Source organism: Nerophis ophidion, linkage group LG15 (genome assembly GCF_033978795.1).
Source record: "Nerophis ophidion isolate RoL-2023_Sa linkage group LG15, RoL_Noph_v1.0, whole genome shotgun sequence".
Classification (NCBI taxonomy): domain Eukaryota; kingdom Metazoa; phylum Chordata; class Actinopteri; order Syngnathiformes; family Syngnathidae; genus Nerophis; species Nerophis ophidion.
The window spans coordinates 17,909,702-17,927,310 of record NC_084625.1 but is presented as its reverse complement, the minus strand read 5'-3'; the positions used below and the strand labels follow the sequence as shown (position 1 = coordinate 17,927,310).

Sequence of the window (17,609 nt, the reverse complement as noted above, 5' to 3'; positions counted from 1 at the left end):
GACACTACCCATATCCACATTGGTTTTATTTGTCAAAAAGATATTTTGACCTGTCACTTCAATTACACGTTGACATACATTCCCCCCGTTAGCCCCTAGCATGCGCAACATTTGTTGCACAAACATACTAACCTTTGTTAGACAAGATCATAGACTGTTTTGAACAATATAGTTTAAATACAAAATGTCAATTTTGTTAGCAGAGATTTATTTTAATATGTGTAGCAAAGCTTTTTTCCCCCAAAGCCATTCTTTCCTATAGCATTTCTCTGTGAGTTATTCTTTGAAAACTACATTACTATTGCAACTTAAGACAGAATACAAAGCAAAACAACAGCTACAGTACACCTTAAAGGAGAACCGCACTTTTAATTTTTTTTTTTGCCTATTGTTCACAATCCTTATGAGAGACAAAAATGTATTTTTTGTATTCTAACATGTAGAAATTGGCTTGTTCTTGGTGGCTAGGAATGCAGCTAATGGGAGCAATCACTTCTATCTAGGGCTGGGCGATATGGCCTTTTATTAATATCTCGATATTTTTAAGCCATGTCATGATACACGATATATCCATCCATCCATCCATCCAGTTTCTACCACTTGTCCCTTTTGGGGTCGCTGGAGCCTATCTCAGCTGCATTCGGGCGAAAGGCGTGGTACACCCTGGATGAGTCGCCAACTCATCGCAGGGCCAACACATATAGACAACATTCGCATTCACACACTAGGTCCAATTTAGTGTTGCCAATATCTCGATATTTTGCCTTAGCCTTGAAATAACACTTGATACATATAATCACAGCAGTATGATGATTCTATGTGTCTACATTAAAACATTCTTGTTCAGACTGCATTAGCGACCCCTGTTTCCATCAGGGTGTGGATGTGGACATGGTTGAGGAATATAAATACCTCGGTGTACACATGGACAACAAGCTGAATGGGTCACAAAACGCTGAGGCCCTCTACAAGAAGGGACAGAGCCGCCTCTACTTCCTCAGAAGGCTAGTATCCTTCAACGTCTGTACAAAGATGTTGAAGATGTTCTACGAGTCGGTGGTGGCGAGCACCTTCTTGTACGCCGTGGCTTGCTGGGGCAGCAGGCTAAGAGTGAGGGACACAAACAGACTGGACAAGTTGGTAGGGAACATCTTCCCACTTGAAGCCAAACCATCACCAGACGATGGACCCGTGCTGTTTTCCTTGGGAATTAATTCTTCTTCCATTAGTTACCAGATCCGCACTTTCTCTCTCTTGTATTACCACTCGCACCGTTCCACTTGCACCACATGCCACAGCTAACTTTACCATGCTGCTACCTCTCTGCTCCGCGAGGATGTATGACGTTGCACGTGTGACAGTATGTGACGTATGTAACAAAGTGTGCTTGTTTTATCCCTGTTAGGAGACAAAAAAAAGTGAAAAAAGCCTGTAGTGTAATGCCCGCAGCAGAAAGCAACTATGTGAAAACGTATACTCGAATACTCACAAAATAGTAATTTTGTACATCGCACAGAGACAAATCCACAATATATTGAGTATATTCGATATATCGCCCAGCCCTGCTTCTATCTCTAAATCACTTTAAAAATGCATTCAAAAAAACATTAACAATACTTTTTTTGTTCCATAACTTGTATATACCCAAACTGTAGCAACATTCTTATTGATTGCAAGCCAAAAAGGATTATTTGACCTTTTTTCTTTTGACGGGCGTGCAAGCGTTAATGGTAACACACAAAACAATAACAATGTTTCCTAAACTCTGTGTCAGGGTGTGTGATGATTTTGATCGACCAACTCCTCATCATCCTTTTAACATTTGGGCAAAAGATACAATATTTTAAATGCATGCAAAAAAATCAAGGATTTGTAATTTTAGTCAGGATGTGGATGAATACAATACTTACAGTACGAAGACTTCTGAGGGCACAACAAAAGACTAAACCACAAAGACTGAATTTACGAGCCAACGCACCATAAACCAGGGCTATAAACTATACTCTTCACCAGGCCTGGGCAATTATTTTGATTCTGAGGGGACATATTTAGAGAAAATAATGTGTCTGGGTTCCGGTATAACTAATTTTAAGAACACTAATACAAATGCCGGATTGAATGCTAAAAACGTTATGACAGACCGCCTTAAAAAACTGAATGGAATTTAAAATTTTTTTACTGAATGAGACACCCAGAATGTACATGAAAATAAAGAATGTGGGATTTACAATATTAACAACGGACGATAAAACGCTGAATATTGACAACTTATGAACGTCACACTCCGTCTCGATCGACATATTTTACAATCAAGCAAATTACAACAAAAATGCAACAAACACAGCGAAATATGAACGCGAAGGGTAAAAAATAAACCAACCTACAATGTGATGCATCTGACATATCACTAAGCTTTAGAACTTTTGTTGTAAAAATCTCCTTCCGCGTCTGGCTGGCCGCTCTAGAAACACCGTGTGGAAACGCTCTCCACCCACACTGCTTGGTGCCTCATCTGAGCAGCTGTGACTCAGATTACATCCTCATCATCATCATAGCAGCCTGTCGGGCGCGACAATGACTGTTTCATTTCGGTCGGATCATAGACCTCCACTCAGCCCTTTCTTTTGCCTTCGGCTGCCAGGTTGCAGTGTCGATCTTCAGTTCCCTCAAATTCCGTTTAACATGTCCATCAGAAGTTAGATTACCATACAAAAGTGCACATTCCAAACATTGAAATACTTTGTATAGTTCAAGATTCACGGTAATTTGAAAACATCACTGCACATGAGAATGGCAGCTACAGTTTCCATCTTAAAGGTCTAAAAAAATATTTGGGAATGTCCGGCGGTCCAGATTGAAAATCTTAACGGGGCCCTCAGGCCTTAATTTGCCCAGGTCTGCTCTATACAGTTGGACTTGCAACTGTAGTTGAGACAAAGAAGCGCTTTAATAAAACAAGATGTAACTTGACAGCTGTGTGTGTACACGCATGCACATGTTTTTTTTTTGTCTTCTATTTTTTTTTGTACAGCTCTTCGTGTTTGCCACTTGCCTGTTTGCGTTTGATTTGATAAACTCATTTTAAATGTTGCAATAATAAAAAAAAATGGTATGATCAAAAACAATATTTATTAAATTACAAAAAAAACTAGAGTTGGACGATCTAAGTCTAAGACTAGATCTGACCAATATAAGTCTATGGGCATGAACTGATGAAGCCTACTTGGATGAGCAGCGAAAAGACAAACCAATCAGTCCAGTTGCGATCCACTGAATTCCACAAGAACACAAATAAGTACAGATTATTGGTACCGTTGAGTACCAGGGTACGGGGAATTTGTACCGTATCGGTTCAAATGTGAACTGTATCCAGCCCTAAAGGGCATACACAAAAGTTAGAAGGAGCTGCTACTAGTAACCTCGTGTATCAACAAAAGGACAAAAGCTAAAAGGTATGAGCCACAAGTGATCATGTTTTTTTAAATCAGTATTGATTGACAGGCGATCACAAACTTTTCAACAGAAATCTGCCAATAAAGATCTGTGGCCGATCGATTGCAACACCATTGTGTTGTTGTTGTGGTTCGTATTTGATGAAATTTGCCAGGCGGGGCTGATTCATATTGATTATTAGTAAACATTGATTGATTGATTGATTATTAATTGTCCTGAATGAAATACCTACCTGGGCCATCCTCTCAGCCCACCAATGACATCCAATACAGGAGCAGCATCACAAATGACCTGTGAGTATATACACACATCCTCCAAGTCTAAAGTGAGGTTTCTAGTTCCTGGCCACACTCCAAGCTAGACCACCCTCTCTCTTGGTGAAATACTGTCGCCAAGCATCATGCAAAAACCTCCAAAGTCTTATGATGGATGAAGCAGCCACCATCATTTCATTCATTCATTCACCGCCAACACCTCGTAGAACATTCTTCCATTGAACACTGGCGTAAACGCACGACACAGAGGGTGGTCTGCACACTGCCAGCTCCTTGTTCCTCATTACAGACGTGTTGAGGAGGTCAGGAAGCCTTGAAAGAAGCCAACCCAAGCAACCCTGCAGAAGCCCAGATGTGTGATCATGGCTGTGAGGTTGCAAATGTATGCACCATGAGCACACCTGGAAGTAGTCTTTCAGGTCTTTTTACGGGGGCGTTTATACTTTCAAAGAAAAACCAACGGCGATAATGACAAAAGCAGCAGAGAGCCATGCAAGACAATGCGCCGATTGTCAAAATGCAGCCGTAACGATGGGAAATGTGAGGGTGCAAAGGGTACTGTGTTACATATCTCCATACAATATGCATTCCTGGACTTTTACCCAAATGTAAATTCCAAAACTTTGCGTAGAAATGTACCCAGAAAGCCAATTCAACAAAAAAAAAAAAAAAACATGCAAAAAGGCGAATTCCTTACCTCCCCCAAGCACGGTTCCAGAAAAGCACACAAAGTAGAGCGCCGCCCATTTTTGCATTCCATCCTTGTGCCATCTTTGGACGACTTGTGTTGGCTGTGTCCATAGTGTGTCCTCGCTCGGTGTTGACAAGGAAGGCCAGCACAACACCTCTGTCTCCCGGCTTGACGACCAGCAGCTGTCTCAACATGCTGACTTTGCTCAACAAAACAAGAGGAAGGACAAAAACAGTCTTAAAAAGTGCAACCAACTTGGAGGGGCACAGGTTCACAGGAAAGTAAACAATGGGCAAAATGAAGAGTAAACAAAATGTCACTGAACAATGTGAGCATATTTTATTTCCTTTAAATCTTTGTATTTTGTAAGTTAAGTTATTTAGCTTGTCAATCTAGTCATATTATCAAGCCAGTATTGCGACCTATTTATTTATCTTAGCAAGCTATTAATTACCCTGACCAAACAGTCTTTGTCTGTATATATTTAATAGGGAGAATACTGAGCCAATTTCATTGATGGCGTCTTAATTCGCACACGTCCATATTTACTTCAAACTTAAAGTGTTTACAAAGTACAAAGAATAAGAGCCATGATAAACATTCTGAATTTATCTCATCCATCCATTCATTATCAAGCTAATCTTATTCATCTCACCGTATAAAATATAACTTACTTCACCAATTATTATTTATTTATTTTATTGTTATTACTTATGGAGTATATTGTGAACAAATTCAGAACAGGAAGTGAACAAAAGTTTGAGCAACTGCTATGTAAAGGAAAAGGGGTCGGATTAAATAATCTCTGCTTCTTCCTTCTCCTTTTCGAACATGTTGAATAGAGAAACTGGAAATTGTGATGCATCATGTTATATGCGTGCATGTTCCAAATAAACTTAAACTCAACTCAGCATTTTGAGGATACTTAACAACAACGAGTTAGTCCACTGAGCTAGGTCAATCTATCATAATTACATTATCAAGCTATCCACTAGGGCTGGGCGATATATCGATATACTCGATATATTGCAGGTTTGTCACTGTGCGATATAGAAAATGACTATATCGTGATATTCGAATATACATTCTCAGGCAGTTGCTTTTAGCTGCGGGCATTACACTACAGGCTCTTCTCACAGACAGCAAGCACACCTTCTTACATACATCACGTCATACGTCATATACATATACGCCCTCGTGGAGCAGAGAGGTATCAGTATGGGCAACGTTAGCTGTGATGCCAGCGGTAACAAAAGAGAATGAAGGTGCGAATCTGGTAACAAATAAAGGAAGAATTCATTCCAAATAAAGCAAGCACGGGGTCCATCGTCTGGCGGTGGTTTGGCTTCAAGTGGGAATATGTCGAACAGACAACTGTAATTCGTCAAGTGTGGTGCTAAAGCGTTGCTACCAAAAGGTACAACTATTGCTAATATGTAGCATTATTTGAATGGTCACCTGCTAGAGAACGAATACTTTTTACTGCGCATGTCAACATCCCCATTCTGTGCCATACGCCCACAAAATCATGCACATGCACAAAATTGCACTTTGTTTTAAACTATTGTAGTGGCGTTCTGTACAAAAAGTGCACTTTAATTTAGTGTTGTTTTGATATGTCATCTTAGTGACATCTTGCACACAAGTTCACTAATAAATTGTTTTAAAATGTCTCTGACAATCTTGCATTTTCTGTTTTGGAAATCAAATGAATGTTTGTGACACTGCTTAATAACTGTTTAACAAATACACTTTTGGTCAATTGACTTAATTGTGGTTTCCTTCTCTGCATGAAAGTTTAAAAGTAGCATATATTAATGCAGTATGAACAAGAATGTTTTAATGTAGACACATAGAATCATCATACTGCTGTGATTACATGCATCAAGTGTTCATTCAAGGCTAAAAATATCGAGATATATATCGTGAATCGCGATATGGCCTAAAAATATTGCCCAGCCCTACTATCCACCCAAAACATTACTTGTCTGCCTATAATTGATAGGTAGTCAATTTATTCACCAAATTAGCACATTTTTCAAACTATCTCTGTAATTAGCAAGGGCTAGTTAGTCTCTATAGCTAAGTGCTGTTTTTTTTATTGTGAAGTTTTAGTTAAAAAAAACAGTTTACCTGTCACTCGTATCAATGCAGGAAAATGAACGTATATTCAATGAGACATTTTTTGAACAATTTACACATTACCTTATATTAATGTGGACCCTGACTTAAAGGCCTACTGAAATTATATTGTCTTATTTAAACGGGGATAGCAGGTCCATTCTGTGTGTCATACTTGACCATGTCGCGATATTGCCATATTTTTGCTGAAAGGATTTAGTAGCGAACATCGACGATAAAGTTTGCAACGTTTGGTCGCTAATAAAAAAGCCTTGCCTTTACCGGAAGTAGCAAGACGATGTGCGCGTGACATCACCGGTTACAGGGCTCCTCACATCCTCACATTGTTTACAATCATAGCCTCCAGCAGCAAGAGCTATTCGGACCGAAAAAGCGACAATTTCCCCATTAAATTGAGCAAGGATGAAAGATTTGTGGATTAGGAAAGTTAGAGTGAGGCACAAAAAAAAAAAAAAAAAAAAAAAAAAAAAGCGACAGCTGCGGGCGGCGGCAGTGTGAGCGTTTCAGATGTAATTAGACACATTTACTAGGATAATTCTGGAAAATCCCTTATATGCCTATTGTGTTAATAGTATTTTAGTGAGATTAGATGAGTAAAGTCATACCTGAAAGTCGGATGGCTGCGGTGAACGCCAGTGTCTCAAAGAGAAGCCGATGAGGAGCCAAGATCACAGCTACAGGAGAATGTCCCATAATCCACTGAAGTCTCCGGTAAGAGCCGACAATTCTCCCATCCCAAAACTTGATGGTTGGCGTAGAGAAAAAACTAAGAAACACTGGCTGTGTTTCGGTTGCTAAAGGCAGCTGCAATCCACCGCTTTCCACCAACAGCATTCTTATTTGACGTCTCCATTATTAATTGAACAAATTGCAAAATATTCAGCAACAGACATGTCCAAATTACTGTGTAATTATGCGATGAAAAGAGACGACTTTTAGCTGTAAGTGGATCTGGACTAAAATGTCCCCTCCAACCAATAACGTCACAAACACACAACGTTTTCAACAAGAAACTCCGCGGGAAATTTAAAATTGTAATTTATTAAACTAAACCGGCTGTATTGGCATGTGTTGCAAAGTTAATATTTCATCATTGATATATAAACTATCAGACTGCGTGGTTGGTAGTAGTGGGTTTCAGTAGGCCTTTAAAGAAGTTGAAAAAGTTATTCAGGTGTTACCATTTAGTGGTCAATTGTACGGAATATGTACTGAACTGTGCAATCTACTAATAAAAGGTTCAATCAAACTTAAATGACAGCAGGTGTACATATAGCTTTGCTAGAGTATCTTTATCGTCGTTAACTTATCAAGCTAATTGGCGACACAAGCTTAACCACTCATTTGAGCTATTTAGCTTATTTTTGCGTCGACTTCTTCACGCTAGTTGTTTTAACACGTTATCTACCTGTAACAACTTCATTAAAAAAAACACCGTTTTGTTCATAAATATTTTCTTCCATTTGGCTCACTGCATCACGGTGCCTGGTAAGCTAAGGGTTAACATGGCGGCGGTGGAGGAAACCTGACGCTAATGAAGTTCCTGGAATGCGGTCATCACATCCCGACGTGGAGGACTGAGCTCCAGCCAGCTCAGAGTGGCTCTGGCGTGCACGCAAGGCGGCGGGGATGCGAGATTGGAAAGCAGTCTGCCAAAGAACTTTCATCAAGCATTTTGTTCCCAGTGGACTTTTTCTTTCATGTCATCCTGTCAAGATGTTGTTGCCATCATCGGTGCTGCTTATCCTGCTGGCGTCAGTGCGCGCTGACATCTGCGTTGGGACCCACTGCTCCCAGACCGGAGACCCGAGACCGTGCACCGGCGACCACTGCCCCGGCAGCAGGTCGTCTAGACCGGCGCGGCACTTGAGTACCGCAGCGGAAGTCCGTCCCGCAGCATGCACGGACGAGGACTGCGTGAGACCCCCCGCGTCCTTCAACCACACGCGGGATTGCAAGGGCTTGGAGTGCAGGCTCCCGCTGCGGATCAGACCCAGGGTCCGAGCGAGGGCATGCGTGGGAGAGGGCTGCTTGGACGGGGCTGCTTCCGAGGAGAGCTCGCCGCCTGGAGCCGAGCAGCTCCATCCGGTGCATCTGGCCGACAGAGCCGCGCAGTTTCTGGGAGACTTCCCCGAGTTTGGACATCCGTCGCCGGAAGTCGTTGGCGCGCCTCTGGGGGTCCAGCTCACTTGTGACGTCAAACCAGGTCTGCTCCAACGTTCATGCATGCAACAAATAATCATCAAAATGTAAAAACATGACTAAACAGTCACGATCAAACGTTTACATACACTTGTAAATAATGTCAGGGCTGTCTTGAGTTTCCAATACTTTGTACAACTCTTATTTTTTTGTGATAGTGATTGGAGCACATACTTGTTGGTCACAAAAAAACATTCATGAAGTTTGGTTCTTTTATGAATTTATCATGGTCTACTGAAAATGTGACTAAATATGTATACAGCAATGTTAATATTTGGTTACATGTCCCTTGGCAAGTTTCACTGCAATAAGGTGCTTTTGGTAGCCATCCACAAGCTTCTGGTTACATTTTTGACCACTCCTCTTGACAAAATTGGTGCACTCCAGCTAATTGAGTTGGTTTTCTGACATGGACTTGTTTCTTCAGCATTGTCTACACATTTAACCTTCGTCTTGTGTTAGGGTCACCGACCCGTTTTAGTTTTTAAATGCATAAAATAACCACATAAATTAATTTTTTTGCATCAAGGCTTTTTGCCTTTGTCAGGAACCTCTATTTCAACAAAACAAAACATTTTTTTGGTTTTTCACTAAATTATAAAATGCTCTGGATGAAATTATGACCTTGGTGTTGTTGGGGTCGGTTTCGACCCAGTAATAAAAATGAGATTTTCAAGCAATATCCATCCATCCATTTCTACCGCTTATTCCCTTTCGGGGTCACGGGGGGCGCTGGCGCCTATCTCAGCTACAATCGGGCGGAAGGCGGGGTACACCCTGGACAAGTCGCCACCTCATCGCAGGGCCAACACAGATAGACAGACAACACTCACACTCACATTCACACATTAGGGCCAATTTAGTGTTGCCAATCAACCTATCCCCAGGTGCATGTCTTTGGAAGTGGGAGGAAGCCGGAGTACCCGGAGGCAATAATTAGAGCCAAAACTAAACACACTGACAGCCAGCTCCTCTCCCAATGTTAGCTTTAGGGGATTCTTGTTTTACCTTGTTATCCAGTACAAAAACAAACAAAGACGGTATGTCCAGACATGTGAGGTCAATTCAGTCTCAAAATTATTAAAATGAAAAAATAAATAAAACAAATAAGATGTAAGATAAGATATATGTTTTAATACCCCTCAGTAATAGTCAGGTAACACAACAACCTTTTATTTATAAGTTTATTTTAAAGTTAATTTTACCATTTTTTAATTGAAATCGAGGGGTATACTGGCAAAAAAAGGGCCCAATGGCCCACACCAAAAATATTAAAACCAATATTTTCATGGATAAGGAAGCCTAACAGGGTAACCAAGAGACGAGAAACAAATTGTATGATAGATAATCGTTTTTAGTGTATTTTACAGCTGATTTAAGACATGGGTCAAAACCGACCCGTTAACATCAGAGATGGTAACAGAAAGCTAACACAAGAGGAAGGTTAAGTCAGGACTTTGGGAATGCCGTTCTAAAACCTTCATTCTAGCCTGATTTAGCCATTCCTTTTCCACTTTTGACGTGTGTTTGGGGTCATTGTCCTGTTGGAACACCCAACTGTGCCCAAGACCCAACCTCCGGGCTTATGATTTTAGGTTGTCCTAAAGAATTTGGAGGTTAACCTCCTTTTTCATTGTCCCATTTAAAGCACCAGTTCCATTGGCAGCAAGACGGGCCCAGAGCATAATAGTACCACCACCATGCTTGACAGTAGGGTGGTGTTCCTGGAATTATACTACTAGGCCACATACTTAGTGGCCTAGTGGTTAGAGTGTCCGCCCTGAGATCGGTAGGTTGTGAGTTCCAACCCCGGCCGAGTCATACGAAAGACGATAACAATGGCATCCATTGCCTAGTGGTTAGAGTGTCCGCCCTGGGATCGGTAAGTCGTGAGTTCAAACCCCAGCCGAGTCATACCAAAGACTATAAAAATGGCACCCGTTACCTCCCTGCTTGGCACTCAGCATCAAGGGTTGGAATCGGGGGTTAAATCACCAAAAATTATTCCAGGGCGCACCACCGCTGCTGCTCACTGCTCCCCTCACCTCCGAGGGGGTGACCAAGGGGATGAGTCAAATGAAGAGGACACATTTCACCACGCCTAGTGTGTGTGTGACAATCATTGGTACTTTAACTAACCTCACCTTTTCTCCTCTAAACATATTGCTGGGTATTGTGGCCAAACAGCTACATTTTTGTTTCATCTGACCATTCCTCCAGAAGGTCTTATCTTTGTCCATGTGATGTCAGATGAAAGAAAAAATGAGCGGTTTGGCCTCAAGAAATAAGAGTTGTACAAATTATTGGAAACTCAAGACAGCCATGACATTATGTTCTTTACAAGTGTACGTAAACTTTTGATGGTGACTGCAAGAGACATTTAATATCTTATTTTCTACCATAAATCTGGTAATACACATTGGGCTACTCAAAAGATGTATTAAACGCAGGCTGTTTTATCTCTACAAAGATGACTCATTGCAGGACCAAAAGTAACAGAAATGAGTTTTTAGTATATAATTGGAAAATACATTAAATATTGTCATACGGTATTTACGCTAACAGCGTGTCGACACTTTAAGTGATTCAACACATTCTTTTTGTACATAAAAAAAAGTCAGTTTGGTAACAGGACTGAATGAAAACCCAGTGACAAGAACATTTGATATAGTAAAGCGAAATCTAACTAACACAGATATGTAAAAAATATACATTACTATTTGTCCAGTCATGGTATGAAAACTTAAATTATCTGTGTAGAGTACACTTGCTAAATATGAAAACAAATATCTGCGAATAATTGAGTTAACTGAAAAAAGTGCGATAATTGCGATTAAATATTTTAGTAGTTTGACAGCCCTAATATTTTTAAATGGTTGTCCAGTATATCATGATTAAGAGTAATGGGGACAATTCTTTAAGATTGACTTTATTGATAGTAAATATGCAATCAAATCGATGTGCAGAATTCTATTTTACATTTCAAATCTAATTTTAATGTGAATTTATATATCTTATTTCTTATGGATGTAAATGGCACCGAATCAGTGGAATGGCCAATGAAAAGAATTGTTAGAATAAATGATAAAATCTGAATATAAATTATGTAATAATTGTCACTAAATAAAATATAAATATGTAATAAAATATGACGATGTAACAATTAGATTAAGTATTAGTATAAATATGTAATAATGGTAATCATAAAATTAATGATAAACACTATTCTGTGATATTAAGATGAATATGATTCTCTAATAACTATTACAATGAATAAATATGATTCTGTAATAAATATGAAGATAATCCTGTAATCATTACAATCAATATTACAATATTTATAAAATATAAATATGTAATAAAATATGACGATGTAACAATTTATTAGATTAAGTAGTAGTATAAATATTTAATAATGGTAAACATCAATCAATCAATCAATCAATGTTTACTTATATAGCCCTAAATCACTAGTGTCTCAAAGGGCTGCACAAACCACTACGACATCCTCGGTAGGCCCACATAAGGGCAAGGAAAACTCACACCCAGTGAGACGTCGGTGACAATGACTATGAGAACCTTGGAGAAGACGAAAGCAATGGATGTCGAGTGGGTCTAACATGATACTTTGAAAGTTCAATCCATAATGGATCTAACACAGCCGCGAGAGTCCAGTCCAAAGCGAATCCAACACAGCAGCGAGAGTCCCGTTCACAGCGGAGCCAGCAGGAAACCATCCCAAGCAGAAGCGGATCAGCAGCAATTAATATGATACTATTCTGTGATATTAAAATAAATAGGATTCTCTAATAACTTACAATGAATATAAATATGAGTCCGTAATAAATATGAACATAATCCTGTAATCATTACAATATCTATTAAAATATGACTGTTCCCAGGAGATTGGATCCAACATTTACTTTACATTTCACTTCCTGTAGTTGTAACTCGTGCCCAATACTTTTGTGTTTGTCCTTCAGGTGAAAATGAGGTCCCTTCAGAGGACGCCCTCATCCTTCACCTCCAGCTGTCCAAGGGTCAGGAGAAGCTGGTGGAGGCCCTGCGGGCCCAGCAGGTGCTCATACGCGACCTGCAGCAGAAGCTCGCCGAGCAGCAGGAGGCACTCGTCTCCCAGCAGCACCGTATCCTGGAGCAGCAGGGGCGCATGTACGAGCAGATGGACACAGTGAAGGCGCAGTACGGTCTCCTGGTGGACACCGTCAAGCAGGTGTCCTTCCGGGGCCTGCAGGGGGAGCTGCAGAGCTACTTTGAGAGCCACCTGGCAGGTCTCCAGAGCCAGGCCCGCAGCCACCTGCAGAACGCCGTGCACAAAGCGGACGCCAAGGTGATGGACGTCCTCGGCGAGGCGCATATGCCTCGGCCCCTGATCGGCTGCCCCTCAGCCTGCGCGACGGAGCACTTCTGCGATTTTCAGCGAGACCCTCCGCAGTGTGAGAAGTGCACCATGTGTCCGCCTGGCTTCTTCCTCATCTCCCAGTGCTCCTCCACTGCAGACACCATGTGCCAGGTACCAACGAGACCCTACGTGAGTCCTGAAGTAGTCCTAAAAGTGTCCTTCTAACCCCCTGCAGGACCGAGATGAGTGTCTGGAGTTACCAAACATCTGCGGCGAGCGAGTCAAGTGTCTCAACACGCCAGGTTTGTGCGCCATCTTGCTAGCAGTTTGGTAAACTAGTTCTGATGAAATGTCGTCTCCAGGAGGCTTCCGTTGTTTGGGCGTGTCGTCCAGAGAAGCTGAAAAAGGTTTCTGCGGCCAAGACTACTTTTTCAACCAGGAGCTTCAGGAGTGCCAAGCCTGCTCGGATTGCGACGGACACGCCGTCGTCCGTTCCTGCACGGCTGTAACCGACTCCGTCTGTGCCGCCCCCTCGGAAAGCCGCCTCTCCCAGTCCTGGAGCGCCAGCGTGTTGCTTCCGTCGGCCAGGAAGTCCAAAGGCCACGTCTTTCCTGGGCTACGACTGAGCCTGCGGAGCAAGGAGCGCAGTGACCTTCTGTCCGGCGATGGCGGCCAGGTGACGTTCTTGCAGCACGGCCTGCTGTGGCTCGATTACAACTTCGCCATCAAGCATAGCTGCCGCAACTTCCTCCAAGTGGGGTTGAGGTTTAACGCCAGCCAGGAGGAGGAGGGTCAGGACCTGAGCGGCGTGCGTATTGAGCAGCTTGAAGGGAAGTACTTCCAGGGGGTAAGCGTGAGCACCGGGCTGGAGGTGGAGCCTAACGACACGGTGAGCGTCCTCCTGAGGAGTCCCAATCAACACTGCAACCAGAGCAAGGATGTCCACGTCTACGACATGACCCCGCCCACCTTCAGCCTACTCTGGTTGTCACATGACACCGGCGCCGTAGCCTTGACTGCAGACTTGTCTCTCATGGCCCACTACCAAACCAATTACCGGCCGACCTTCCGCATAACGTCCGTCTCCGACCCCTACATGGTCGGCTTGACCCACGACAGCCGAGGCGTGCGCTTCACGGAGCGCGGCGTGGTCAAGTTTGTCCTCCAGCAGGCGCTCTACTCCATGGGACAAACCTGCGTCCGGGAAGGCTTCTTCTTGATCGCCTACGCCAGCCGCAACGGCACGGGCCAGGAGGCGGTGCAGGCCTTCAAGACTGGTGTCAACTACCGGGACACGTCCATCACGCTCTCCGGCGCCATGGCAGTGGGCGGCGGGGACACGCTCAGCTTCGAGATCACGTCGCCGTCACAGTGCAACGTCCGCTACTTCGGGGACAGCACCGGCATCAGCACGCTCAGCCTCGTCTGGATCCCCTCGTCGGTATCGTCCACGCTCACCGCCACCGTCGCCAAGGCAGGCCTGCCTCTCGGGGCAGTCCGGAACAAGCCGCTCACGTTCCAGCAGCTCTCGCCAGATTCCCCTCATGTGCGTTTGGCCCGCCCTGGCGAGCCCAAGAAGAACTTTGTGTTCCTCCAGCGAGGCACAGCTAACATCGCCCTGAACCTGAGGCTCATCCACTCGTGCAACATCGTTAAACTGACGCTGCAGCAAAGCGGAGGTCTGGGTGGTCCCGTGGCCCAGCAGGTTTCCGGACACATGCCGGAAGGGAGCGAGTGGTCCAGCGTGGGCTTGAGGGCCTCCTTCCAGGTTGAGAACGGCACCGCCATCTACGTCACGCTGGACTGCATCCGCGGACGCGTCAACCAGATCACGCACGAGGGCGCCACCAACATTTCCATCCTGTGGGTTGCTGCGTGATGCCTTCAAGGACAACCGTTTTTTTTGCACAATTAAGTGTTTCACAAGTTTACTGTGAAAGTACTGCTTTTAATACTTTGGTTGAGCAGTGACCAAATGTGTATCTTTGAGTACATCCTTTCATTTGTGCACATAGTAAATAGTCCATACTGTATTTGTATGATAGCTACCGTGCTTTTTATCTTTCTAAATATATTTATTTACAAAGCAATGCTTTTGTATTAACCAGCCTGTGCTGTACGTGTAAAGACAAAAATAAAATTATATTTTTCACATAGAAACGCAACTGGATCGGTCGGCCATTGGTGACGCATCGCCTATCAACTGTTTTCCAACTCAAGGTGGAAAAAAAGACGTTGGAATCAGACATATTGGACCAATTTAAGCAAAAAAAAAAAATTCAAGCAACAGAGCCTGTAAGACAAGAAGAAGGGCAAAAAGAATGGTTTAAACAGGGAAAACACTTGCGGGTTTCTGCCGCCTAGTTAGCCCGATTGAAAACAGCTGGCCCAGATGTGAGACGTCAGAAGGGGACGGGATGAAAAAAGGAACAGGAAGCGCAGAAAAAAGCTCATATTGGAAACTTTCTTTCTTTTAATTTCGCAGCTGTTTCACCTCCCATCAGCGACGACACAGCCAAAGCTAGCTAACAACATCCATCACTTGAGGCTGTTTTTGTGTGCTTCCAAAACACCTCATCAAGTGTTGCTGTTTACTTAGCGCTCAGGTTAACCTGGTAAATTATCAAGGTGGCCGACAGGAGAAAGTGAAGGCAGTGACACAACAGAGTCAACCTTTGCGCGTGCGTCACGGCCGTTTTTGCTCCCTTAATCAAAAGCGAGTGTTCTTGCAAAAACCGAAGCCTCTGGTCCGCATTTGGACCACCCTTTGATGACAAAAACCGGAAAAGCCCAAACTGCAAGGAGATTTATAGACTGTCCGGTGGATTTTTCTGCTACTTACTGTACCTATTTGAACTTAGGCTTTGGAACAAAACCGTTAGGAAAAAATTGAAATAACACAAAAAGCATTTCTTAGTAAATGTTTAAGTAGGGACGTTAAGTGTAATAGAGTATTTTGTTTTGCTTTGTTTTAGTAGGAACTATATTTGTGTGCGTATCAGCTCTGTGGGGGCACTTAGCTAACCCAGCTTACCAAAATTGTAAAAAGAATGGTTTTAATTTTATTTTTGACAAAAATGTACAATTAATGTTATAGTACCATTTTCAAATGTAACAAAGTATCTTGGTTTGCTTATTATTAGCATGAACTATTTGTATGTGTGCATTAGCTAGCATGTCAGCTAAGCGTGTCAGCTCTGTGGGGGCAAGTAGCTAACATAGCTACAGTCTTTAAAAATATATATTTTTTTTAAACAAAAATGCACAACTAATATTAAAGTGCAGTTGTCAATTGGAACAGAGTATCCTGTTTTGCTTTTACGAGTGCGAGCTAGGCGTGTAAAAAAATATATATTTCCATTGAATCGCAATTCTTGTTTGTAATCCATCCATCCATCCATCCATCTTCTTCCGCTTATCCGAGGTCGGGTCGCGGGGGCAACAGCCTAAGCAGGGAAACCCAGACTTCCCTTTCCCCAGCCACTTCGTCTAGCTCTTCCCGGGGGATCCCGAGGCGTTCCCAGACCAGCCGGGAGACATAGTCTTCACAACGTGTCCTGGGTCTTCCCCGTGGCCTCCTACCGGTTGGACGTGCCCTAAACACCTCCCTAGGGAGGCGTTCGGGTGGCATCCTGACCAGATGCCCGAACCACCTCATCTGGCTCCTCTCGATGTGGAGGAGCAGCGGCTTTACTTTGAGTTCCTCCCGGTAATCGATTAAAAAAATATATTTAAAAAAATATTTTTATCTGTCCTGTCTAGCGACTGAGGCATATCATATTGTTGATGTAGATGATCATATCTGCTGTACAGATTTACAAAAGAGAAGTGTGTGATACTTCTCTTTTTGTATATTACTTTATTAAGTGTTTGGGTAGAATTTAATTAAACAAAACCAGTTTTCTTTAAAGTAATATGGATGCCATACATGCCAACTTTGAGACCTCTGAATTCAGGAGATGGAGGGCGTGGAGGGGTTAAGTTGTAGGGGGAGGGGGTTTTGGTGGTAGCAGGGGGATATTGTAGCGTTCCAGAAGAGTTAGAGCTGCAAGGGGTTTCTGGTATTTGTTCTGTTGTGTTTATGTTGTGTTACGGTGCGGATGTTCTCCCGAAATTTGTTTGTCATTCTTGTTTGGTGTGGGTTCACAGTTTGGCGCATATTTGTAACCGTGTTAAAGTTGTTTATACGGCTATCCTCAGTGTGACCTGTATGGCTGTTGACCAAGTATGCATGCATTCACTCGTGTGTGTGAAAAAGACGCATATATTATGAGGTTGGGCCGGCACGTTGTTTGTATGGAGAGAAAACGGACGTGACAACAGGTAGTAGAGGATGCAAAAGGCAGTGCCTTTAAAGCACGCCCCCAATATTGTTGTCCGGGCGGAAATCGGGAGAAACTCAGGAGAATGGTTGCCACGGGAGATTTTCGGGAGGGGCACTAAAATTCGGGAGTCTCCCGGGAAAATTATGTGGGTTGGCAAGTAT

At 42.9% G+C, this 17,609-nt stretch overlaps 2 protein-coding genes across 2 annotated transcripts in view; one reads left to right on the top strand and one right to left on the bottom strand.

The window, feature by feature from the left end:
* apbb1ip (amyloid beta (A4) precursor protein-binding, family B, member 1 interacting protein) overlaps positions 1-7,555 on the bottom strand; it is a 39,242-nt gene extending 31,687 nt beyond the window's left edge. Inside the window, exons 1-2 of the mRNA XM_061921606.1 lie at positions 7,167-7,555; positions 4,426-4,618 (exon numbers count right to left, since the gene is read on the bottom strand). Coding sequence (XP_061777590.1) covers positions 4,426-4,488 — 63 coding nt within the window. The 5' untranslated portion in view covers positions 4,489-4,618; positions 7,167-7,555. The remainder of the gene's footprint in view (positions 1-4,425; positions 4,619-7,166) is intronic.
* A 257-nt stretch (positions 7,556-7,812) lies between these two features.
* On the top strand, positions 7,813-16,421 carry nell3 (NELL (neural EGFL like) family member 3). The gene is made up of 4 exons (XM_061921603.1): positions 7,813-8,767; positions 12,747-13,294; positions 13,359-13,425; positions 13,486-16,421. The coding sequence occupies exons 1-4, from the start codon at positions 8,191-8,193 to the stop codon at positions 15,000-15,002; spliced, it is 2,709 nt and encodes a 902-aa protein (XP_061777587.1). The 5' UTR covers positions 7,813-8,190; the 3' UTR covers positions 15,003-16,421.
* Positions 16,422-17,609: the final 1,188 nt, after the last annotated feature.

Bases quoted from the DNA above. Each gene is read 5' to 3' on its own strand.
- nell3 (XM_061921603.1), top strand. From the start codon at position 8,191: ATGCGAGATTGGAAAGCAGTCTGCCAAAGAACTTTCATCAAGCATTTT. The intron at 13,295-13,358 runs GTACCAACGAGA...AACCCCCTGCAG, and splicing joins CTGCAGACACCATGTGCCAG to GACCGAGATGAGTGTCTGGA. The intron at 13,426-13,485 runs GTTTGTGCGCCA...TGTCGTCTCCAG, and splicing joins CAAGTGTCTCAACACGCCAG to GAGGCTTCCGTTGTTTGGGC.